Source organism: Diabrotica virgifera, chromosome 7 (assembly GCF_917563875.1).
Source record: "Diabrotica virgifera virgifera chromosome 7, PGI_DIABVI_V3a".
Taxonomy (NCBI): Eukaryota; Metazoa; Arthropoda; class Insecta; order Coleoptera; family Chrysomelidae; genus Diabrotica; species Diabrotica virgifera.
In genome coordinates, this window is record NC_065449.1 from 88,491,939 (window position 1) to 88,518,135 (window position 26,197).

The window sequence follows — 26,197 nt, forward strand, 5'->3', positions numbered from 1 at the left end:
TGTTTAGCGATTACAAAATTTCGGACACGAATAACAAGTGATGGATTGGAGGGTCCTTTATCCAAATATTTCACTGTCCGACAAAAATTGGGTATCAGATAGCAAATCCGACAAATTACTTTCAAAACTTTTTATATCGTAACCCTACGATACACGGGTACATTGAGCTAATACAGTCCTGGACCCTTCACTTGTTGCACTGTTTACATTTACGTTTAGTGATGTCTAGAACGTAATAGTGCGGCAGATTCGTGCAATATATTATAAGAATTGCACATTTAATGATACAAGCGTATAATTTGGTCCACATATACTGCACAAATAAAGGTTCAAATTTAGATATGAGGCCACCTCAGATTTTGCCTTTTACAAAAATGGCGGTCATTCAAATTGGGCGACTCTACATATATGACTAATAGCACGATATCTCTTGAATGAAAAGTCCGATTTCAACCAAATTTGGTACGTAGGTTTGTTTTGTGATTTACAAGATCGATGCCATAAACTAAAAGAATCGTTTTACCAGAAGTTTTGTTTTTCCTGGTTTTTTATGTAAAACTATTTTATATTATGTAAATAATTTATTTTCAATTTTTTCACCCTGTATATATTAATTTTTCAAAATGGTAATACCACTATTGAAAAGAGCGTAAGAATATATTTTAGGAAATATTTTGAACTTTGTAGTTATGTTAATTATAATTACCATTTAATAAATGCATAACGTATCTTCACATGTACTTTTATATGTGGCAGATTCGTGCAAATATTATAAGAATTATTGTACATTTAATGGTAGAGTCATATAATTTGGACAACATATACTACACATACAAAAGTTCAAATTTAGATATGAGGCCATCTCAGATTTTGTCTTTTACAAAAACGGCGAGCATTCAAAATGGCGGCTATACATATGTGACTAATAGCACGATAACTTTTGAACGAAAAGTCCGATTTTAGCCAAATTTGGTAACAAGTTTCTTTTTTTGATGAATAAGATCGAGATATTGAACCGGAAGAATCGGTTTACCAGAAATTGTGTTTTTACTGTTTTTTATGTAAAAATATGTTGTTGTTTCTTTCAATTCTTTCACCCTGTATATATTAATTTTTCAAAAAGGTAATACCGCCATTGAAAATAGTGTAAAAATATTTTTTAGGAAAGATTTTGAACTTTTTAGTTATGTTAATTACCATTTATTAATGCATAACGTATCTTCACATGTACCTATGTGCGGTAGATTCATTTTGAATGCCTGCCATTTTTGTAAAAGACGAAATCTGAGATGGTCTCATATCTAAATTTGAATCTTTGTATGTGTAGTGTGTGTGGTCCAAATTATATGCTTTTACTATTAAATGTACAATAATTCTTATATTATTTGCACGAATGCGCCGCACATAGGTTCATAGGTACATGTTAAGATACGTTATGCATTTATTAATTGGTAATTAATATAACTAAAGAGTTCAAAATATTTACTAGAAAATATTTTTATGCTCTTTTCAACGTCGGTATTAGCTTTTTGAAAAATTAATATATACAGGGTGAAAGAATTGGTAAAAAAACAACATGTTTTTACATAAAAATCAGGAAAAACACAACTTCTGGTATATCGACTCTTCCGGTTCAAGACCTTGGTCTAACACATCAAAATAAGGATCTATATAACAAATTTGGTTGAAATCGGACTTTTCGTTCAAAAGTTATCGTGCTATAAGTCACATATGTATAGTCGCCATTTTGCATGCCCGCCATTTTTGTAAAAGGTAAAATCTGAGATGGCCTTATATCTAAATTTGAACCTTGATGTGTGTAGTATATGTGGTCCAAATTATATGCTTCTACCATTAAATGCACAATAATTCTTATAATGTTTGCACGAATTTGCCACACATAGGTACTTGTGATGATACGTTATGCATTTATTAAATGATAATTAACATAACTAAAAAGTTCAAAATATTTTCTACAAAATATTTTTACGCTCTTTTCAATTGCGGTATTACCTTTTTGAAAAATTAATATATACAGAGCGAAAAAATTGAAAAAAAAACATATTTTTACATAGACAACCAGTAAAAACACAACTTCTGGTAAACCGATTCTTCCTGTTCACCATATCCCTCTTGTAAATCAAAAAGAAAACCTATATACCAAATTTGGTTGAAATCGGACTTTTCGTTCAAAAGTTATGGTACTATTAAACACATAAGTATAGCCGCCATTTTGAACGCCCGCCATTTTTGTAAAAGACAAAATCTGAGATGGCCTCATATCTAAATTTGAACCTTTATATGTGTAGTATATGTGGTGCAAATTATATGCTTGTATCATTAAATGTGCAATTGTTTCACATATCGGCCGCACTATAAGAATAGAAACCGAATGTAAACATAGCGTTGTGATGAAGCATCTAGAATAGAGGTAGGTGATTTGTGACGATACCGACAAAGTACAAGTAGTAGACTACCACTGTTTAAAAAGAATTTAATTTTTTATGTTTGTGTCATTTTTTTGTCGGACAATTATTTTTTTAATAAATATGTATTATTTGAACGTTAAAAAAAATTAAAATTATGACTTGTAATCGCAAAACATAATCTGCCATAATTAACATATTTATGTTGTCGGTCTGAGGAAACGACACTGTTTTGTCGGACAAAAGATCGACAATCTTTATTGATTAAATATAAGTACTTTAAATTGAAAATTAAGAGTTTTGTAATAACAAAACTGAACCGAGCTAGAGTAGGTAACATCTTGCGGGTGCCAGACTCGACCATCGCGCCTTCTTTTTTGTCCGACAAAAATAATTTGTTTTATTTTAACGTATAATCTTTTGATTAAAATTAAAACTTATAGATGTGCAATAACAAAACTTAACCGAGCTAGAGCCACAGGTTAGGTACAGTCGGAAAAATTAAAGAATACCCATGAACGAACATATGTATAAAACACGCTTTATTTTCCTGTCACCGTGTCACAAAGAAAATTGTCCAGTGCAAGTACATGTAACAATAATTATTACATGTACTTGCGCTGGCCAAATTTTTGTGTGACACCGTGACAGGAAAATACAGCGTGTTTTATACATATGTTCGTTCATGGGTATTCTTTAATTTTTCCGACTGTAGACTCGCTCAAATGAAGCAGTTAGAACCATTTTTAAGACTTTTGTAATCATCTTCCAAAAAGGAGGATGTACTGTGGACTAGATAGACTGATAAAAATTGACAAAGTAAGGCAACCGGTGTAAAAATTAAGTTGTTTGGAATTTTAGATAATTTCACTATAATGATTTAGATCATTAAATCATTAGTGCAGTCACTGAAGGTTGTCACTTCCGATTTCGTTGAACCTCCATCGATTTTCATGAAAATTGGTGAGTAATTAGAGAATATCTCAAGGAATAAAGGTGACATGGTGCCAACTTGCGCTTTTATTTTTTCGTAAAAAAATGCTTGTTTTAAATCGGTTTTTCACGTATAAATCAAAAACTATAAGCTTTTACAAAAAAGTTGTTATTACTGAAATTGAAGATAATAAAAAATTGTATACACTCCTCACATAAAGAACTAAACTATGTTAGTTTAAAGTGAGTTATTGGCAATTGAATTTGTATTTTTTTCGACAAGTACTCAAATCTAAGTATTCAAGCTTAAATAACGGGAAAACGATGCAATGTATAAAATATTCCTGCTAAACATTTGTCAAAGTACTTCGGAATACCTATCAAATGAGCTTCAGAACAAGGTCATAGCTTCAAAATTAAGAAAGTTATAATGAAAATAAAAGATCCGTTTCGAATTTTTTAGGAAAAAGTGAAAAATAAAACATACGCCTTTTCCACAAAAATTAAAATTTATAGTAATCCTTACAAGAAATTATTTATATTAGCATAAGTAATGTTTTCGATAATTTTGACCGGTTTAGAATGAATATTTTTGAAAAAAAGATATAATTTAAATAAATCATAATTTGTAAAATTATTGTAATTCTCATATTCTTTTGATAATACTCCAAAAATACTCAATATACGTAAAACATTATATATAACCAAATTTTAGTTTTTTTTGTGCCAAATATTTTACCTGTTTTACTATTTCTATAGGGTAAAAAATAACCGAGATAGAAACGTTTAAATCTTAAATTTTGCTTTGGGAACCATGCAACCGGGGCCATTTAACCTTTTATTTTAAAAAATGTAAGGGGTTTAAAGATTAATAGATTAGGTTCAACGTGCTTAAATAGCACTTATAAATAACTTTCAAACAGTTTTTAGATGAACCCGATATCGTAAACACGAACGGAGGTATTAAAAAAAAAACAATAACATTTTTTGAAAAAATTTTTAAAAGGTAAATTTTGAAAAAAATTGGAGCATAAATTTTAACGCTATCAGCATGTTCGGGGGCTCATTTGATAGATATTTTTAAGTACTTTGACAAATGTTTAATATGTTTATGTTATAAAATGCATGAATGTCCCGTTATGTCAGCTTGAATTGAGTTTTTTACTCGCGGAAAAAAATATACATTCAATTACCTATAACTCACTTTTAGTTAACATTAAAAGGTTTTCCTAGTAAGAGGTTTATTTAATTTCTTATTAGCTTCAATTTTGATAATAATAACTTTTTTGTAAAAAACTTACACTTTTTGAGTTATTGATGAAAAATTGATTAAAAACATGCATTTTTCTCAAGAAAAATTAAAATCTTTGATCTTTAATAACTTTATATAACAAATTTTCCTTGAAATTTCTCGATCTATCGAAATATGGGGTTATTTTTATTAAAATAATTTTCACCACCGAGAAGGGGTGGCATCCACCCCCAGGGTAAAAGCGCAAGTTGACACCATGTCACCTTTGTTCCTTAAGATATCGTCTGACCACTCACCAATTTTCATGCAAATCGATGGAGGTTCAACGAAATCGGAGGTAATAGCTCATATCCACCTTCAGTGACTCCACTACATAATTAATTTAATGATATGGAAATTGTTTCTGAATAAAAATTTTTCCTCGCAATGTTTTTATTTTGTTTTTTGGCCTTGGTTTGAAAATTTTAGTAAATCAATGAAAACTCAGTCAGTAATAAAGAAAAGGGTAAATCCATTTTGTTTGACATTATTTTATGCAGACAATCTTAAATTATAAACATACGTCTCAAAGAAAAAATCTATTCAGCGTGTTGTCTGATTCTACTACAATGCATTGGTTTGTAATTAGATTTAGAATAGGGAACTTGCATGAATTTGAAAAAATGCTATAAATCACAACAGAACATCATTTAAAACATATCAAAGAAAAAAAGTTTTTTTGTCTTTCGTTTGACCCCTAAAGACGATTAAAACTTCAAATTATAGCAGCCAGCACAAAACGCGCCCTTATTGGCCGTGACGTCGTCATATCATTGTAGTATTGGATGTCCTCGCCATTAATTCATTAGGTTTGGCATTCGTTTTGACACTCAGTTTTATAAATATTTTGATAGTTGCCATTTCTGACTAATATTTGAGTGTTTTTGTTAAGACAATTTCGAACTAATATTTAAATATTTTTGTTAAGAAAATTTTTAATTAATAGTTGAGTGTTTTTATTACTTAAGACAATTTTTTAAAATGACCGAAGAGGGTTTTTCTAAATTTTATTCTGAAAACTTACCTATACATTATAGTAAATATGGGTGTGGGTATATTTTCAAAAGGGAGAAAATTTTTTCGTTGGAGAAGTTCGGGTAGTTAAAACAGATAAGTAAGTACATAATAGGTTTGTTCTAGCATCAGTTTCAAACGGTTTGAAACCATCAGCGAATAGTGGACCAGCGCAAGTGCAGAGGATAGCACTGGTGACTGTATTATGTTCTCTGTATTATGTTTTTAATAGTTGTACTTTCACAACAACACTTATAGTGCTTTCTTTTATTTTCCATAGTAGGTAAACCTTCTTTCCTTTCCTTCAAAAACTGTATCAAACTCCAATCTCAAAATCTGGTATATATTATTACAATACCATAAATGTCATTAAAATATAAATATAACCATAAACATAAACATAAATAAAATATAATGATGTTACGTCACGGGTCGTTTGAAATGGTTGAAATACACAGAAAATTTTATTGCATTTTTACTTCTAAGTTCTTATGAGATTTTGAAGCGTGAAATTTTGGAAATCTCATATTTAAACAAAACAGAATATTATTATGTAATAAAAAAAATATGTAAGTGCCCTATTAAATTTTTGACAAATTCTGCAATTTCAGTTTACACTTTTGTTTTTATAAAAGTAGGTATAAGTAATAAAATATGGTCCTATACACAAAAGCAGTTCAACTATAAACCCAAAATATTTAAATTTGTCTCCTTGAAAAGGACACAAGCTTATTCATTTTCAGTATCAAGCAAAATATGTTTCTTATAAAAAAGTTCTTGGTGCTAAAGGAACTGAATATAAGATAAGTTAAAAGACCTAATATAACGTCTGTGAATTTTATTTATTTTTGAGATTTTTTTATGTAAACAAACTAGCGAGGCAATTTTAAATATTCATCAGCTATTACAAATGAATAAAAAATTTTACATGACCTAGAAAGTAACGCCATCTATTGAGGCAACATCTATCGAGAAAACTAGTAGCGCCATCTTTTGAGAAAAGTGAGAACCAATTTTAGGTATAAAACATAAAATGGCTTAAAATTACAAATAAAACTCAATGCATCCATGTAAACTCTATAGTCCAGGGCCCATCTGTTTTGAGATGGACGTTGAGAGGTGACTCAAGTTTTTTTGCAGAAATTGCTTGAAAATAACTCAAATAATGATATTTGAGTTGTCCTCCCTCTCAAAAAGGTCCGGAATATTTTAAATAATTAAAATGTCAAAAAATGAAGGAAAAATTCGATTTTTTTCTTCGTTTTTTGATTATAACTTTAAAAGTATTCATTTTCGAGAAAATATTTACTGACATAAAAGTTGTGAAATTAAATTTCCTACAATATACAATTAGTTAGAAATTTAAAAAAATAGTCACCCTTGCGGCAAAATAGCAATAATTGCGCAAAAAACATACAAAAACAAGTATTCGCATTTTACGTTTTTCAACCATCTATGCTACGCCTAGGACCTTCATATTTTACCCAGAAAAACTTTATGATATAGTAAAACAACACTGTAAATCTTATTAATATCGGTTTAATAGATTTTGCAAAATTAATTTTGCAATCCAGCTTTCGCAAAAAAAATTCATTTTTTCAAAATGTTACAAAACTGAAAATAAAGCAGATAGCAAGTTGAAATTTTTTTTACGTATAGAAGTGTACTTGTGCCTTTCATTTGCAATTTGTAAAATTAAAATCGATTAACTACCACGGCGTCGGGAATTTTTCTAAATAAACATTAATTATTGGTGCTACGCGCAGGACAGCGGTATTCGATTCACACAAGGTGATTTCCACCAAAATTTCTTCCAATCTTTATCTAATATATTATTTTCTTACTCTATATTTTGTTGTATTTTATTATTTTAATTCCACAAAAATCAAACTGATTTTATTATTGTTTGTGAAATATTGTTTAAACAATTGCATATGTTTAAAAATAATAAACGTATATCCTCTAAGTTAAAATATATGAACAAAGAAAATTTTTGCTAAAAAAGTGTTATTCAAAGGATAGAAGTATGTGTTTTTATTTTGCAATAAACAAATTTATTTATTTATATCGAAATGTAATAAAAATTAAAATGTATCAATCATTATCAAAGGTCATTGGAATGCCCAATTAGAGCAAACTATCCGCTGTCCTGCGCGCAGCCCAATAATTAATGTTTATTTAAAAGAAATCCTGACGCCGTGGTAGTTAATAGATTTTAATTTTGCAAATTGCAAATGAAAGGTACAGTACATTCCTATAGGCAAAAAAAATTTCAACTTGCTATCTGCTTTATTTTCAGTCCTGTAACATTTTGAAAAAATGATTTTTTGTTGCGAAAGCTGGATTGCAAAATATATTTTGTAAAATCTATTGAACCGATCTTAATGAAATTTACAGTATTGTTTTAATGTATCATAAAGTTTTTCTGGGTGAAATACGAAGGTCCTAAGTGTAGCATAAATGGTTGAAAAACGTAAAATGCGAATACTTGTTTTTGTATGGTTTTTTCGCAATTATGGCTATTTTGCAACAACGGTGACCATTTTTGAAATTTTTAGCTAATTCTATATTGTAGAAAATTTAATTATGAAACTTTTAGGTCCATACAACTTTTCTCGGAAATGAATACTTTTAAAGTTATAATCAAAAAACCAAGAAAAAAATCGAATTTTTCCTTCATTTTTTGACATTTTGATTATTTAAACAATGTTCCGGACCTTTTTGAGAGGGAGGATAACTCAAATATTATTATTTGAGTTATTTTCAAGCAATTTCTGCAAAAAAATTCGAGTCACCTCTCAACGTCTAAATGTACTAATATTTTTACAGATGCGCCCTGGTCTACGCGTTCTGAGTTATTCTGAAAATTTCAGATTAAACTATATAGTCGGAAAGTATAATGTTTAAAATCGATTACAAGATTTTTCGCGGACACCGTGCCCAAGAGACAGGCAAAGAACATGTATATAAAAACTTGGTAAAAAATTGAAGGCCCGGCAAAATAGTACATAATAAGTTGAAATAGTACAAAATCAGTTGCAAAAATATTTGAGGTCCTTCTAGCTTTACAAAAGCCATTTTTTTAATTTACAGGTGTTATTGTCCATTACCACAATTGACAGATGACTTGTGCAGAATATCTATTGTCAAACTTACCTCAAATACATCAAATTTTGTAGCTTCTTCATATTTTGCCAATATAATGAATATTTATGAACTACGAATATACGAAGATTTATGCCTTAGCGAAATTATTATTTGCGACTATAGTGCTTTAAGTTGGGGACATGTTTTTAAAATGGATATTTTTACTGTTCGAAAAATGGCACATATAATGGTAAGTCATTTTATTCTTCTCATAGTTTTTAGTTTAATATACTACCTAGAAACTCTAACTTGCACTTTAGAAAGAAAAAGAAAAAATAAAAAAGAGAAGATAGATTTTCTGTCCCAAATTGCACGAGGAATTCAATTATTTTTAACCTGAACTATCTCAGTGGTGTACTATTTTTCTCTTTAAAAAATTCAAACCATTACCCCTATGCTCGCCAATGGTGAATATAAAATTCTTCTTCTTCTTCTACGGCACTATAGCCCAAACTGAGCCTTGGCCTCCTTTATTTTTTGCCTCCACCCTTGCCTGTCTGTGGCTGCTCTTCTCCATACACGGACTCCTAAAAGGGCTTGTGCGTCGCTGTTTAGTGTGTCTTCCCAGCGGTTTCGTGGCTTCCCAACTGGTCTCTTTCCTTGCATTCTAGCATTCAGTGCTCGTTTTGGTAGCCTATCCTCTCCCATTCTTATCACATGTCCGGCCAATTGCAATCTTTGTAATCTAATGAAGTCTGACAGGGGCATTTCCTTATAAAGTTGATAAAGCTCGTTGTTGTATCGACTTCTGAAGATTCCGTTTTCCCTCACAGGTCCTAGTATTCTCCTAAGTACTTTCCTTTCGAATGTGTCGAGTTTGTTTTTGGATGTTTCTTTCAGCACCCAGACTTCACTGCCATAGAAATATATGGGAGAGGGCAAAATAAGCTCTGTTTGCCTGCGTTATTCTCTTCCTTATTTCTCCATCTTCTGATCTGTCGGCATATATTTCTACTCCCAGGTATGTAAACTTTTCAACCGTTTCAATGTCATCTTCATGTATAATGTTTTCTGGGACTATATTTCTTCTTGTCTGAGTCATTATTTTTGTTTTTTCTGTGTTAATTTCCAGACCTAGCATTTTTGTTTGTGTTTTTAACTCTGCATATGTTTCCTGTGCTCCTGTTGATGTTCTACTCATAATATTAATATCATCAGCATAAGCGGCCAGTTGAACCGTTCGGTTGGTCAGTAGATTTCCTCGTCCAGTTTGCATTTGCCTAACCGCATACTCCAGTGCCAGGTTAAACAATGTTGGGGCCAGCCCATCTCCCTGTTTTAGTCCCTGCGAAATGTTAAAAAAGTCTGTCCGGTGGTTTTGTATTCGTACACTGCCTGAGTTTCATCCATTGTGGCTTTAATGAGTCTTATTAACTTGTGTGGTATTGCCAATTCAGCCAATATATAGTATAGTTTGTTCCTTTTGACTGAGTCGTATGCCTGTTTGAAGTCTACAAACACGTTGTGAACATCAATATCGTGTTCCCATGCTTTGCTCAAGATCTGTTTTACTGTGAATATTTGATCCAGTGTCGATCTTCCCCGTCGGAAGCCCGTCTGATACTCTCCAATAATATTTTCTGCTAGTGGTTGGAGCCGCTGGTTTATAATATACGTGAGGACTTTATATGCTGTACATAGTAGAGAGATTCCACGGTAGTTTTTGCACTGGAGTTTGTCTCCTTTTTTATAGATCGGGCATACTTTACTTTTCTTCCAGTCGTCGGGTATTTTCTCTTCTTGCCATACGTCTCTGATGAGCGCGTGGATGTGACTTGCTAGGTGGTCGCCACCTACCTTATATAGTTCTGCTGGTATTTCATCAACTCCCGGAGCTTTATTGTTTTTCTGGGCCTTAATGGCTTCGAAAACTTCCTCTATGGTTGGAGCTTCTACTCCATTCTCTTCTACGTAGATCATACCCATTTCATCTTCCATGTCTACTTGAGTTCCAAGTAGTGTCTGAAAATAATGCTTCCAGGTTTCTGTGACTTTCTGTTGGTCACTGATTATTTGCCCACTTTCATCTTTACATAGACTTGTTTGAGGTTTATACCCACTTTTTATCTTTTTTAGGTATTCGTAAGCCCCTCTAATTTCGTTGTTTTTGAAATGTTCTTCCATTTTTTCTATTTGTCCATTTTCATAGGCTCTCTTTTTATTTCTACATGTCTTGTCTGCTTTCCGTCTTGCGACTTCAAATAATGTTCGTCTTTCCCGTGTTCTTCTTGTTATGTACATTTTGTGTGCTTCATTTCTTTCCTCGATTGCTTGTCTGCACTCGTCATCAAACCATGCTGCTCTTCTCTCCTTTTTCTTGTTTCCCAGGGTGGACGCTGCTGCTGTCAGTACTGCTGTTTTGATATTAGTCCATTTGCCCTCTATGGAGTGCAGTTCTAGCGTCCTTAACTCATTTGCGACTTCTTGTTCGAACTTCTTTTTACATTCCTGAATCTGCAGTTTTTCCAGGTCCAGTTTGTTTGTTCTTTGTTGTCTTTCGTTTCTTTTGCTGTTAACTCTGCATCTAAATTTGGTTTGCACTAAAAGATGGTCTGATCCACAGCATGCTCCTCGTCGTGTTCTCACATCGGAGATACTACTGGCTGCCCTTTTGTCTATCAGCACATAGTCAATTTGATTGGTTGTGGTTCCATCTGGTGAAATCCATGTCATTTTGTGTATGCCTTGATGTGGTAAGCATGTGGAACTTATAACCATGTTTTTACTGGTGGCAAAATTTATCAAAAGCTCCCCATTCTCGCTTGTTTCATTGTGCAGAGAGTGTTTTCCTATTGTGCCATAGAACTGCGCTTCCTTGCCTATTTTAGCATTCATATCACCCATTATAATCTTGATGTCATTTTTTGGCACATTATCATATACTATCTCCAGCTGTTGGTAAAAGCTTTCCTTTTTATGTTGCTCTTGATCTTCTGTTGGACAATGAATGTTTATCATTTTTAGGTTGAAGAAGTGGGTGCGAATTCTCAACTTACATATCCTTTCACTGACTGCCTGGAAGTCGATGATTTTTGACTTAAAATCATTATCCACCACAAATGCGACTCCACATTCTTTGCTTCCTTGTTCCTTCCCACTATATAGAATTGTGTGCGTTTTAGTGTCCCTGACACCTTTCCCCAGCCATCTTGTCTCCTGAAGAGCAGTAATCATGATCTTATATCTTTTTAGTTCTTGCAGAAGTGCGGTTTGAGCTCCTGGTCTATTTAGCGTCCTCACATTCCAGTTTCCACATGCATAGTCCATGTTTCGTAGCTTGAGTCGTTTCCGAAAGTTCCGTCCTGTATTCCTAGGCAAATGTTCAGGTTTCGTAACAGTGTGTTTTTTTCCGGGAGTGGGTTGTCAGCCCACTGCCCAACCTTCCTCCTTTATCCGGGCTTAGGACCGGCAGTGGTGACTCCTGAGCTACTCGATTCACCCATTTGTCACCACAGGCGGAGTTATAAAATTCTTAGCTGTATGTAAAAAATGCGCAATAACTACTCCTTAAAACCCACTAAATTGTATTTGCATATCTTAACCTGTTTTAAAGCAATAAATAAATCGGCAGTTTGTAAAAAAAATTTCAATACGCCGTATCTCGTAAACGAAGCATTTTCGGACATACGTTAATAAAACAAACTGTCATTATTTTTGTATGTAGAATTGCCCCCTTAAAGTTTGTCAGACTTATTCAGAAACACAAACTAAAAGAAAAAAGAAGTTTCTACGATGTTTAACATAAGTTATATTCACGTTTAGGGGTCGAAAATTTGTTTTGACCTTTTTTGAAGGAAAATGCATAACGAGTGATTTTAAAATTGAATCAGAAGTCAAAACGCTTGAAGAAAATACCGAAAAATGATTTTTCGTTATTTTGACCATAATGCCCCACCTATAAAAATATGAAAAAAAATCCTTGAGATAACTTGATAACCAATAAATAATATATTTTTTTTCGCCATTTTGGTCGCCCTGATTTTTTTTAGACAAAGTTTAAAAATTTCAAAAGGAAAAAAAAATTGAATTTTGCACCAAAAATTTTGGAAAACAACTATTATGCTATAGGCAATAAAAATCCTACAAAACGAAAGAGAAAAGAAGTTTCTACGATGATAAGAACCAAAGATATCACAAAAAAATGAAGAAACACGCTTTAATTTTTTGGGGGGGTTATGGGTGGGGCTAGGGGTCTAAAATTTTTTTGGTTGATTACTTTTTGATGTACAACAGCAGGGAATTTTTATTTTAGGAATATCTCTGGGGGCATTTTTCACTATATTAACCGGCTAGACTGTAGACCCTTTGAATAGTTAAATATATCTATTTCCTTTATATTTTTTATAACATTTTTTCTTCTTTGTGTTTTAGAATTCACTTAAAAATAGAGTAAAGCAGTTACATATCGTGGATTCCCCGTCTTGTATAAACATAATTATATCATTAGCCAAAAAATTACTTAATAAGAAGATAGCAGATAGGGTAAGTATTTTTAAATATAATGCGAATATTGCCGGTACCGTACATTAATCAAATGGAGTGAAGATTTCTGTTGTATACTGGTATATAAATTTATTAAAAATTTTTAAAAATTATCCAAATGGATTATCACAAAACGTTTTCGGTCAAAACTGACCATCCTCAGTGAGAAACGTCCAGTGTACTGTAATTAAAACTAGCTACGTTGAAAGTTCTGAAAACCTTTTAGTTACTTTGTTAAAGTATATAGCATCAAAAATAATGCGACATTAAGTCGATGGATTTAGAATTTGATACTACATGTGGACGTCATTCATCCTTGCTCGAAAGGCACGTGATGTTTTGTTGAGAGGTAACGACCCACTGTCTAGCTAGTTTGAATTATTCTACACTGGACGTTTCACACCGAGGATGGTCCGTTTTGACTGAAAACGTTTTGTGATATAAGATTTTATTCGGATAATTTTTTAATAATTAATAAACTTAGCTATCAACATACAATAGAAGTCTTCACTTCGTTTCCACGTTGTTTTAACGATGATATACAGCAACTATAGGGTTTTCCCTTTTTAATTTTATTAAATATTATAAATAAAATTCAACTTATTTATCTAACTAGTCGAGGAAATGAAACTGAAAAAATGGCAAAACCTCGCAATTTTTTCGTCCAGCATCGATTTGTACAAACATTTGGGATAAGGCTCATTACACCCTCTAGTTCATTTTCTATATTGAGCCGTTGTACGCTTTTGATTTTTTAAGGGTGAAAAGTACCCCTAATTGTAAAAAATTATAAAATAACATTTTAAACTTCAATACTGTCAGTATTTGATTCTTATTAGTTACATAATTATTGTTTTATGCTTTAAGATATACTATCATAATATTTCAACCCTTAAAACCACCCTTGTTGGAGCTATACATAAAAATGTTACTTATCCTAAAAGAATAATTTCGGCTTGCATCGATTTACATAAAAATTTGGGATTAGGATCATCTCACCCTGTACTTCATATTCTATATCATGCCTAACGGAATTGATTATTTTTAGGGGTGTAAACTACCCCTTATTGTCAAAAATTATATAATAACATTGTAAATTTTAATACGGGTAAAATTTGGTTTTGAATGGTTAAATAATGATTATTTTATGCTTTAGGATATAACATAATAATATTTCAATCCTTAAAAGCCACCCTTAATAAAATTACAATTTTTATTAGTAGATAATTTAATAGATCTATACAAAAAGAAGTAGAATTAAAGAATTACAAAAACATTTATTTACACAAAAATACGGATTTACAAATATGTACAAATACAAATACCTACAAATACAAATAGTTTTTTAGTCAGCTTTTAGTATACGAACCGGTTCTGTGGTATTATACATACATTGAAAATAACAATAAGCGGACTATTCGAATTTTTCGAAATAAAAATCGTTTTTTAACATGGATCCTTCATTTTTGGCGATAAGAAGTTTTTCCAAAATGATTTTGTAGAATTTTTTAAGAGCTATAAGACTGTGTAAACTAAATTCCGTAAGATCGCTTAGTTTTTAATTGGGGTGGGTTTAAAGGGCTCGAATAAGGAGGTGTTTGCTCGTAAATAGTGGTTTTTAACAGCTATATCTCGCTTACTATTCACTGTAATGAAAATCTATGCACAAGGAAATTTTAGTTATTAAAAAAGCTACAATTTTTTTACCTATAATTTTTTCGTATCTCCAGTGTTTTCGGAGATATTTTGAAGTAAGATGTGAAAAATATGAAATTGCAAAATATCAATTTTTCTTTAAACTCCAATATTTCTAAAATTAGGCGTTTTAAATAGGTCAATCTTCTTGGGTGTCTTCTTCTTCTTCTTCTTCTTCTCTTATATAGGCAGTACTTCCTGTTTTTCTTCAACGGTGCCTTTCATTCTGCCCCAAAGTTGTCATTCCATCTTTTCCTTGGGCGTCCTATACTTCTCCTGCCTAATGGTGACTTGTCCCTGGGTATTCTTACTATCCTTGATCCAGACATCCTGCTTATGTGCTCATTCCACTCTTCTTTTTTGTTCTTTTCCCAGGTATTTATATTGTCTACCCCACATATGCGTCTGATTTCCTTACTTCTTACCCTATCCTGTAGTCCTTTTCCAGCAATCCTTCTTAAGATCTTCATTTCGTTGGTTTCTAGATGTCTTCGGGTTTGCTTGTATCTGGTCTTGTTTTGGCCGTGTAAGTCATAACTGGCCTAATAACTAACTTATATATTCGGGCCTTTGTTTCCAATCTTAGGTGTTTGTTTTTCCACATTGTGTCGTTTAGGCATCCGGCCGTTCTAGTGGCTTTAATTATTTGGTCTTTTACCTCTTCTTCGATATTGTTGTCGGCTGACAGATTAATTCCCGGATATTTGAAAGTCATTACTTGTATAATTTGATTGTCTAACTCCAATTTGCATCTTATTGGTTGTTTGGCAATTACTAAGCTTTTTGTTTTTTGGGCTGATATTTTCATATTCATTTCTTTTGCGTTAATGTTGAACTCGTGCAATAATCTTTGTAGGTCGTCTTCGCACTCTGCTACTAACACGGTGTCATCAGCGTAACAGAGTATTTTTATCTCTCCATTGCCCATTTTGTACCCTCTTTTTTCTTCACTTGTTTTATTATTGCATCCAATATTATGTTAAACAGTAGAGGGCTTAGTGAATCTCCTTGCCTGATTCCTGTGTTTGTTTCTATGGGTTCTGTTATTATTCCATTGACTTTCATTTCTATTTTATTTCTTACATATATCAATTTTTCTCATATAGTAGGTGTATCACATCTTTTAATTGGATTCTATCAAACGCTTTCTCTAGGTTTATGAAACAGAAAAAGGCTGGTTTGTTATATTCTAATGATTTCTCCGCTATTTGCCTTATCACAAAAACTGCATCGTTACATGATCTTCCACTTCTAAATCCTTGTTGTTCATCCGATATATTTATGCACGCCATTATTTTCTCCATAAGTATTTTTGTTGTGAGTTTCAGTATAGTGCTAGTTAATTTATCCCTCTCTAGTTACTGGGGTCTGCCCTATCACCTTTTTTTAAATAATGCTATCATTTGTGTGGTTCTCCATTCTTCTGGAATTCTTCCTGTATTTATTATTTTACTTATAAGGATATTCAGTCCTTTGTGAAGTCTATCTCCTCCGTATTTTAAAAGATCATTAGCTATTCAATCTTTCCCAGGAGCTTTTCGATTTTTCATCTTTTTTAAGGCGTTCTTTATATCTTCCTCTTTAATTTCTGTTTTCTCATCCGATTCTAATCCTGGTGTTTCCAGTTCTTTGTGATTAGCTGTTTGATAGAGGTTTTTTAGGTAAGTTGTCCATGTATTTGTATCAATATGTTTTACTTCTATCAATTCCTTCATCTCTGCTCTATGACCTCTTATCATTTTCCACATTTCCTTTTTAATCCCATAAAAGTCGTGCTCCATCTCTTTTGAAAATGCTTCCCAATGTTCTGTTTTCTTCCTTCTTACTATTGAGTTTAATTAATTTCGTACTCTTTTATATTCTTCATATGTTTGTCTCGTTCTTTTGGACTTGTATTCTAGGTAGATTTTCTTTTTTTCTTGGCATTTTATTTTTATTTCTTCACAAAACTATGGAGTTCTCCTTTTCTTTCGTATATGTTTACTTATCTTACGTTCTCCAAGTGCTTCCGTTGCTGCCATTTTGATATTTTCTCTGATCTTCCTCCAACTTTCTTCGATGCCTTCATCCGGTGTAATGTAGTTTTCATTCAGTACTTTTTGCTCTCTTCTCTGGTATAGATCTCGTGTTGGCAAGTCCCTTAGCTGTTCTACCTTTATTCTTGTCTCACATTCAACAGGGTCTTCTTTCCTGTTTCTTTGTAGCTCTATTCTGATTTTTTCAAGTACTAGGTTGTGATCTCTTCCAATATTAGCTGCACTTGAACATCGCATGTCTAGTAGTTGAGAGTGGTGGATGTTTCTGTTTGTCAATATATAATCAATACCGGATCTGTGTCCTCTTGTATTTTGGAATGTATATTTTTGTTGATCTTTGTGTCTGAAGAACGTATTGTTTATTCGAAATTCGTTCTGAGAGCAAAAGTTAATAAGTAGTTCTCCATTTTCATTTTTGTTGTCTTCATTGAATCGTTGCATTATTCCTGGTATAATTATGTTACCGACTCTTGCGTTCATGTCTCCTAAAATGTATATCGATACATTTTTGGCAAAGTAACGTAAGTGACATTTTATGTTTTTCCATTAAACTAAAGCTATTATTGTTTAGAAGGTACTGCCAAAGTGTAGTAAGTCTAGAATTACTTCAAACATAATATATCTAGGCTTACAATACTTTGGCAGTACCTTCTAAACAATAATAGAGTTTGTTTAATGGAAAAGGATGACTCGCCAAAAATGTCACTTACGTTACTTTGCCAAAAATGTATCGATATTATCTCATTGGCTGGTATTTAGTCGACTGTTTGTTGAAGCTCGTTATAAAAGTGGGCCCTGTCGACTTCAGGTTTGCAGTTTTCTGGGATATAAACTCCTATAATATATATTTTTTGCTTCTCTAATTTGATCTTAGTAACTAAGATCCTTTCTGATATGTATTGACATTCATACATGTTATCTGCCCATTTTTTGTGTATCATCAAGGCCACGCCTTCTTTGGCTCTCATATTTTTTGCTACATCACTATAGATCAAGAAGTATTCCCCAAACCACATATGTCCTTTCCCATTCTTTTTTGTTTCCTGGACCGCACATATCTCTTTCTTATTTTCTCTCAGTCCCTTTTCTAACTCCTGGTCTCTGTTGTTCAATAATTTTATATTTTATGTCGCAATTCTGAGTATATTTTTTCTATTCTTTGTCCTGATTCTCGCCGTTCTCGTCATCTGTGTATCCGCCCTGTTCCGAGGCATCCCATTGGTTCTTTGAGCATTGCTTCATTTTACGATAGGTAGGTTGCTAACCTCGCCTATTAACCCTCCACTTTTATCCGGGCTTGGGACCGGCTGTGATAACTACCAAGCTACTCGATGCACCCGATAGTTATCCCAGGCAGTGTTCTTGGGTATCTTGATAATACAAATATAAAAGGAATTACAGAAAGGTGAAGACCAATTTTTAATTAGGAGGGTAGTTAGGGGGTTGTTTCCACTGAAGCAGGTGCCGACTTTTTTGACCATAAGTCGCTTAAGTTTCATGTTTGAAACTTTTTATTATTATTTTTTGAAAGGTTTAACTGTATACTTGAAAAAATATTGGTTAAGTTTTCCTCGAAAAATGCAAAGTTTTTCCGTTATTTGGCTTTTAATATTTCAAATTATGCATTTGACGAAAAAAGCTAATAAGCCTGTATACCGCGTATGAAAAAAAAGTTGATTAATAGCAAGCTGAAAATTTGTTAATAGCTTAAGGGTGTCTAGTCGTACAAACTTTGATATATGGGAACACTGGAACAGGGAAGTTTTAATTGTGGAACAGGTTAAAAATTTGAAACGGTCAGACCACGAAAACGGCACATTTATTTTGTCCGACAGAATAGACTTAAACTCTCCTAACAGAGATTAAACTCTCATGCAAAAATCAGACTGCTATTCATCACCTGTCATAATTCCTGTCATTTGACATATTCTACATGTTCCACTCATTAAAACGCCCATTTGGTGATAAATAGCAGTCTGATTTTTGTATGAGAGTTTAATCTCTGTTCGAAGAGTTTAAGTCTGTTCTGTCGGAAAAAATACATGTGCCGTTTTCGTGGTCTGACCGTTTCAAATTTTTAACCTGTTCCACAATTAAAACTTCCCCTGTTTCAGTGTTCCCATATATCAAATTTTGTCCGACTAGACACCCTTAAGCTATTAACAAATTTTCAGCTTGCTATTAATCAACTTTTTTTTCATACGCGGGATCCAGAACTATAACTTTTAACATGCCGTATCTCGTTTGTGTTTGTGTTAAAGATATTACAGAAAAAGAATTTCGTTTATGCTACTAAAAGATAAAATTTTGATATCTACAGTTTTTATGATTAAATGCATATTTTTCGAGGTATTCTCAAAAAACCCCTTCTAAAAAAGTCGATTTTTTCGTCGAAAAACTGTTACTTTCAAGCGCGAATAAATCGAAAAATATTTATTTTTCGATATATCGAAATGAAAATATTTAATATTGATTTGTTTTACGAAGAACATGTAAAAAACATTTTTTTCTTAGAATTACTTTTTACATTGATTTACATGGTTAAAATGTAATAAAAAATTCCCGCCCCCGAGATGGGGTGGCAACCACCCCCAAGGTTTTAGCGTACAGCGGTAAGATATAAAAAATAATCCTTGGACTATTCCCTACCTTCTGTGAAAATTTCAAGTAAATCCATGATGGATGAAAAAATTGCGAGCCAAAATGCTTCATTTCCTCGACTAAACTCATGGCGTGTCTCTAACGTTTCCCTCACAGCTCTTTAGACTAAAAGTCTACGGCACAGCCCATCGCTTCACACTATTTTTTCCACTTATTTCTGTTTTTCTTCCTTACAGTCCGGTTTTATCCGGTATCGGTTTTAACTGCTTCTAACCATTTATTTTTTGGTTTTCCTCTTCTGCGCTTTCCTCCCTCTCCTCCTGTGAATACTTTTGCATGCCTGTTTGTGAGCATCTAATAAACATGCCCCATCCAATGTGCTTTTTGTGCTTTTACTTTTTGTATTCTGCTTAGTTGATTGTAGAGCTCCATTACTTCTTTATTTGTTCTTCTTTTCCATAAGGCGTTACTGTCCTTTGTCCCTTCATACAGTGAGCATATAAAGGTTGGAATAAACTCATTTTTCTTGAATGGTCGATTTTGGTAATACATAATCCCAAAATAGGAATATTTTTATTTTTAAATTACGATCGATCTGGGCGTGATGACGTAATCGATGATTTTTTTAAATGAGAGTAGGGGTCAGCATTTAAGGGGGGGGGGGGCATGCGCTAACAGCATAGGGGGTCCTGTTAACCCATTTGAAAAGTTATTCAATTGTCTATATAGTAATATAAACACTAACATAATTATTTTTACTGGGCGCTCGATTTTTTTAAAATTAAATTAATTGACACAATAAGAAGAATGTATGTAATTTATTTACATTTTTTGTTGGTACGAGGCGAGTGCCGCAAATCAAGCGAGGGAGAAATATGTCGTTTTCTCACGTATTGTACACTGTACTTTTTCTATGGAATGGTTTTTGTCGAGAGTTCAAACTTCAAAATTAAATAATTTAGGTGCTTTTATGTAGATTGTATGCCAAAATTGAAATAAAATACATGTTATACACATATGTAGTATGTAATATTCTTAATATTTATATTCTTTTATTTATTTAAAATTATAGTTACCAGTTATATTTGAACAGTTTTGAAAGGTAATTCCTCGTACGTTTGGATTTGACACATTTTATTTGACAAACATATTCGTGTTTGTATTGGTATTGTGCATGTTACCATGGAAACCGCGATTCTACGTATGGAACCCGTGAGAAAAAATATTTCTCACTACAATGGCCGACTTTTCTCACAACCTGAGAAATTGTTTGTTTTGAATGTATGTAAGTAGTGAGAGAAGTTGCACATTGTATAGCATCCATAACAAAACATTTTTTCCTGTTTTTTAAAAGCAGTAAAATGTGTTTTGAATTAAATAAATTACATACATTCTCCTTTTTGTCTCAATTAATTCAATTCAAAAAATGTATTTTGGACAGCCTATATAGATAGTTATTTTAATGCTTATACTACTGAATAGAAAATTAAATAAACCTTCAAATAAGCTAGCACACAACCCCTATTGTCATTTAAAAAAATCATCGATTACGTCATCACGCTCAGATCGATGACGTCACTAGTATGACATATATGCCAAAAATGACACACTTAAACACCACCGAAGAAACTTAAAGTTCAACTTTCTGCAGACAAGGTCATGTTTCCATTTTTTTGAACATATAGTTTACATAACATAAAGTGAATATCAACGAAAATCTCTATCATGAAAATTTGGACATGCTCCATTAAGCAATAAAACGAAAACGTCGATGGTAGCTCTCATGTGGTGTCATTCTTCTGAATGACACTGCTTGGCTCATGTGCCCAAAGTAGTGAAAGAAAATCTACAATAAAAGAAATTAGGGATATTAAAGCCCAGCCATCCTATAGTCCTGATTTGTCGCTTTGTGGTTTTCACATCTTTAGGCCACTTAAAAAGTCGTTAAAAATCGTTTTCAGTCGGACAAAGCACAAAATACCGTAAAAGAATTCTTTCGAGCAACAGCTACAAACCCTCAAAATTTGAAACCGATTCATGAACCCCTTCGTGCCGGACCGTCATTCGGCAAGTTGGCTCCTATATACGGACTCCAGCGCTTACCGAACGGCTTCGCGCTGTCGGTTAAAATACAGTATCACACTACAACTAATTAAAGTTAATGTAATAATAACACTAATTTTAGAAATGAAACAATTTTTATTAAATTTATTATTCTACATAGTATGTGATGTGCGTTAAATTAAATTTTATCCATAAAATACCATTTTATACAAAAATTATTAAAAAAGATAAACAAGATAATTCGGATGGAATTTGCCAGATTGCCTGATATCGTCCCAGTCTCCTAATCTGGGAAATTCCATCCGAATTATCTTGCAAGGGATAGTAAGTTAAGTTGTAAACAGCAGCAGAGTAACTTCACCTCCCACACAATCCCATCAGTCAAACATCCAAACAACCATATGACCAATCAAATTAACTAAATCTAATCTCCTTCTGGACATCACCTACTTTTGGGCGTGGTTTCCCCACTTTTAGATTTGAATAAGGTAATACGGACGAAACAAAAATACCTGAAATATGATGCAGATGGTGACACCGCCTTATGGCGAACGAAAACTCATAATGCACCCGTGTGCATCACCGTACTGAGCGGACAGTCAAGGATGATGCACACGGGTGCATCACCGTACCGAAGGGGTTAATTAGTTTAAGGGTTACCTATTCTAATTGTTTATCCCAGAGACCTTTATTTTGCAATAACATAAGACAGAATAATGAAGATAGGGCAATTCTGCATATGCCAAATGAAAGTAGAAAGCTGATGCTATCAAAATGTCCTAAAACAAGATAAAAAATTATCTAATATATTCAAAAATCCTAATGCCAAAATTAAATTTTGTAGTTTATAAACATTTAGAATAAGTTTAAAAATATTTTCCGTAGAAAAAATCATTTAAATATTAGAAAAGCTGGTATTTTACACGAATTTTTAAAAATGTAGTTCAATTGGTGACTAGTCGTGGTAAGTGAAGGGGAGCTGGGACCCGACAAATGCACGAGTTCAAAAAGTAAAAAAGGCAACTTAAAACTACTACCATTTTCTATATCTCGGGATCTACTGAATATACTTTGATCGTTCTTTTTTAATTTGTATGTAATTTTTCTGTACATTACAAATATGCAATTTGTCTAGACATTTATTAATTAATAAACAGTCTAACTTGTTTAAACAATTTTTAAAAATAAGCCACAATTAAAATGAAAAAAATAATTTTATTAACGTTTCGACGCCCAAATCGGGTGCCGTTGTCAAAATACAAAATATTACTAAAATAAACAAAAGTGTTGTTGCTAAGCAAAAATATTTTAGTAATATTTTGTATTTTGACAACGGCACCTGATTTGGGCGTCGAAACGTTAATAAAATTATTTTTTTCATTTTAATTGTGGCTTATTTCCCATATAAATAATTAATCATAAAAATGCCACAAGGAAATAGCTTTAGAACAAAATTTTTAAAAAAATAAGTTTTTCCCAAAAATCCATGAATTTAATCATACTATCGTTATTAATCATAGAAAAAGTTAAGGTATACTTTGATTAAATAAATTATCTTCAATAAATAATTATCTAATAAAAATCATTTATTTATTAAAGTGTACTGTAACTTTTTCTATGATCATTAATAATACTATGATTAAAAAATAGATTTTTGTAAAAAAAATATTTTTTCAAGAATTGTTTAAACAAATAGACAGTTTACTAATTAATACATTTATAATCAAATTGCATATTTGTAATGTACGTAGAAATTACAATAGAATTAAAAAAGAAAGATCAAAATCCATTGAGTTGATCCGGAGATACAGCAAATTATATTCGTTTGAAATTGCTTTTTCGGTATTTTAACTCGGTGGATTTGTAGGTTCCCCGTTTGAATCGTTTGAACTACATTTTTGAAAAATCATAGAGGGTGCTGCGAAGGTACAATGTTTGTGCAAATTTTTTAAGAAAAAATAAAAATCCCATTCTTTAAAATGGCATTAATGAGAGTCCTTAATTATTATAAACTAATTAGCTGCGAATTAAAAAAACGTATGGTTAACTTTGTCCCAAATGAACCCAGGATAAATTTTTTTATTTGACAATTCGTGTTAAAATACTATCTTTTCGAGTATATAAAAAGATTGTTTCTACGGACAACATTTTTAAAGTAGTTCTAAATGTTTAAAAACTACAAAATTTCAAAAGTTTGGCATTAGGATTTTTGACCATATTAATTTTTTTATCTTTTTTTAATACATTTTGATACTATCACTCTTTTACTTTCATTTGGCATACTCAGAATTGCCCTGTCTTCATTATTTTCTGTCTTATTTTATTGCAAAATAAAGGTCTCTGGGATAAACAAATAGAGAATACCTCTTAAAATAATTAATGGATCGGTCTCAAATTTTGAAGGTTTATTAAGTACGCCAATATCCAACTTTGGGTAAAACACTAGTTCTAAGGTAGTTTTAGTAAAAGTTATTAAAAAATAACGATTTTCACTTATTTTGCAGTTTGCGTAGCAACAAATTAACTTTTTAAATTTCAAAAATCGGCATTTTGAAGGGTTTTCAATGTTCTAAAAAACTGAATTTTGTAATTTTATGTCAACTATTTAGCTTTTGAATAGAGTGCAAAAAAATCGAAAAAATCGCGATTTTTGCACTAAATTGTTAATAATTAAAAAACGGACGCGAACTCTAGGCAAGAAACAGGTAGGGGGCATCCATAAAGTACGTCGTAAAAAATTTGGACTTTTTAATACCCTCCCCTCCTTCCGTCGTAATTCGTCGGTTACAGACGAACCCCCCCCCCCCATGTCGACGTCGTCATTGCAGTACACGACCCCCCTTTCAGTGATTTAAAAAAATTCAATGTTATTTCTGTTTTTTTAATCAACCTTGAAACTTTATTTGCGAATGTATCACAACAAGAACAATTAAGGGGGTAGGCGCAAAATCTTGGTCAAATGCTATTTAAATGCATTCTTTTTTCGAATCCTGAGAAATCTAATAAATATATTTGAAGAATGTAAACGCAGAATGAAAGATTACATTATTACCGAGGGCTGAAAGTCCCTTAGAATAAACAAAAGGTTTCTTTTGAATGAAATTTTTGAACTTAAAAATCAGACTAAATATTTTTTTTATCCCTGTAACTTATTAAAATAAACATTATAGATGTTTTCAGAAACTTTTGGTCCTCGGTAATAATGTAATCTCTCAATCTGCGTTTAAATTTTTCAAAAATTTTTATTAGTTTTCTGAGCATTCGAAAAAAATGAATGCATTTAAATAGCATTGGATCAAGATTTTGCTTATAAATCTTCTCTAAGTATAAATACGACTTACTACTAAATATAGCACAATATTTTATTTCCATTCATTCTTTCAGAACTATTTTCCACACACAGTATGCAGCACATAAATAAACTAACAATTGAATATTGTTTGCTTCCAAACATTTTTCTGTATATAGAAGCGCTTGTTTAAACTCAAAGAACAATGTCTTACTGTTTGTTGTCCTGTGCTAAACTTTTGCAAAAGTGCTACCTAATATTATTTTAATGTGACTGTGACTGATAAATACGAAATTTATGTGATAAAAGTATCTATAAGAGAATTCTTTTTAATTTTAACAAAGGTGTATTTATTCGTAAACGTTTTGTTTTATTTCCAATTTCATTTCAAAAACTATAGGTACGTTTTTATATGAATATCTGATACTTTAATGCTGGTAAAAGATAGTAAAAAATTATATTTATAGAGACAATAGCGACAAATTTAAATATACCAATATATTAAACGACGTCGAATGTGCACTCATACCCCCCACCCCTCTGTCGTATATCGTCGAAATAAGCAAGCCTTCCTCCCTCCCTCTTCTCAACGACGTAGTTTATGGATGACCCCTAGGTTTTCTTCCTATAGGTCTACAATAACTAAAAAAGTAGTCAGCTACCTTGATTTTTGAGTGTCCCGAGAAAATCCTTATTACTCTAGACTCTAGACTATATATGTGATATTGTAGTAGTAAATATGGGTAGATATATTTTCCAATATTTTTTTTTTGAGCGAAAGATGGCTTCCAAATGAACAAGTTTAGATAGATATACATATTATTATAATTTTTAAATTATATTTATAGGCAAATGAATTATTTAAAGTTAAAAACCATCTCTTTAAACTAATTTATGCGTTCAGATTATTTGATTATATAAAAATACTCTGTTGAGAGTACATATTTTCGTGGTGTAGGGGAGAGTTGGACAAAACGGGATACCATTCTTGTTTATTTTTATTACCGAAAAAATGTTAAAAGAAATTATCATATTATTATTTTTTATAGGTAGAACATTTATTGAAGCACACAAAAAACACATTTTTAGCTTTTTTTAATGACTGGAAAATAGTAAAAACATATATTTATTAAAGTCCTGCACATCCCGTTTTAGCATACCACGGTTGGATAAAACGGGATAGGTTCACAATATTTAATTTTTTGCATAAAATAGTCTA

The 26,197-nt window shown here is 32.0% G+C and overlaps 1 protein-coding gene across 2 annotated transcripts in view; it reads left to right on the forward strand.

Moving 5' to 3' along the window:
• LOC114334872 (uncharacterized) overlaps window positions 1–26,197 on the forward strand; it is a 100,353-nt gene that overhangs the window by 53,621 nt on the left and 20,535 nt on the right. For both annotated transcript variants that reach the window (XM_028284990.2, XM_028284989.2), the window contains exons 3-4: window positions 8,758–9,001; window positions 13,183–13,293. In XM_028284990.2, coding sequence (XP_028140791.1) covers window positions 8,758–9,001; window positions 13,183–13,293 — 355 coding nt within the window. The remainder of the gene's footprint in view (window positions 1–8,757; window positions 9,002–13,182; window positions 13,294–26,197) is intronic.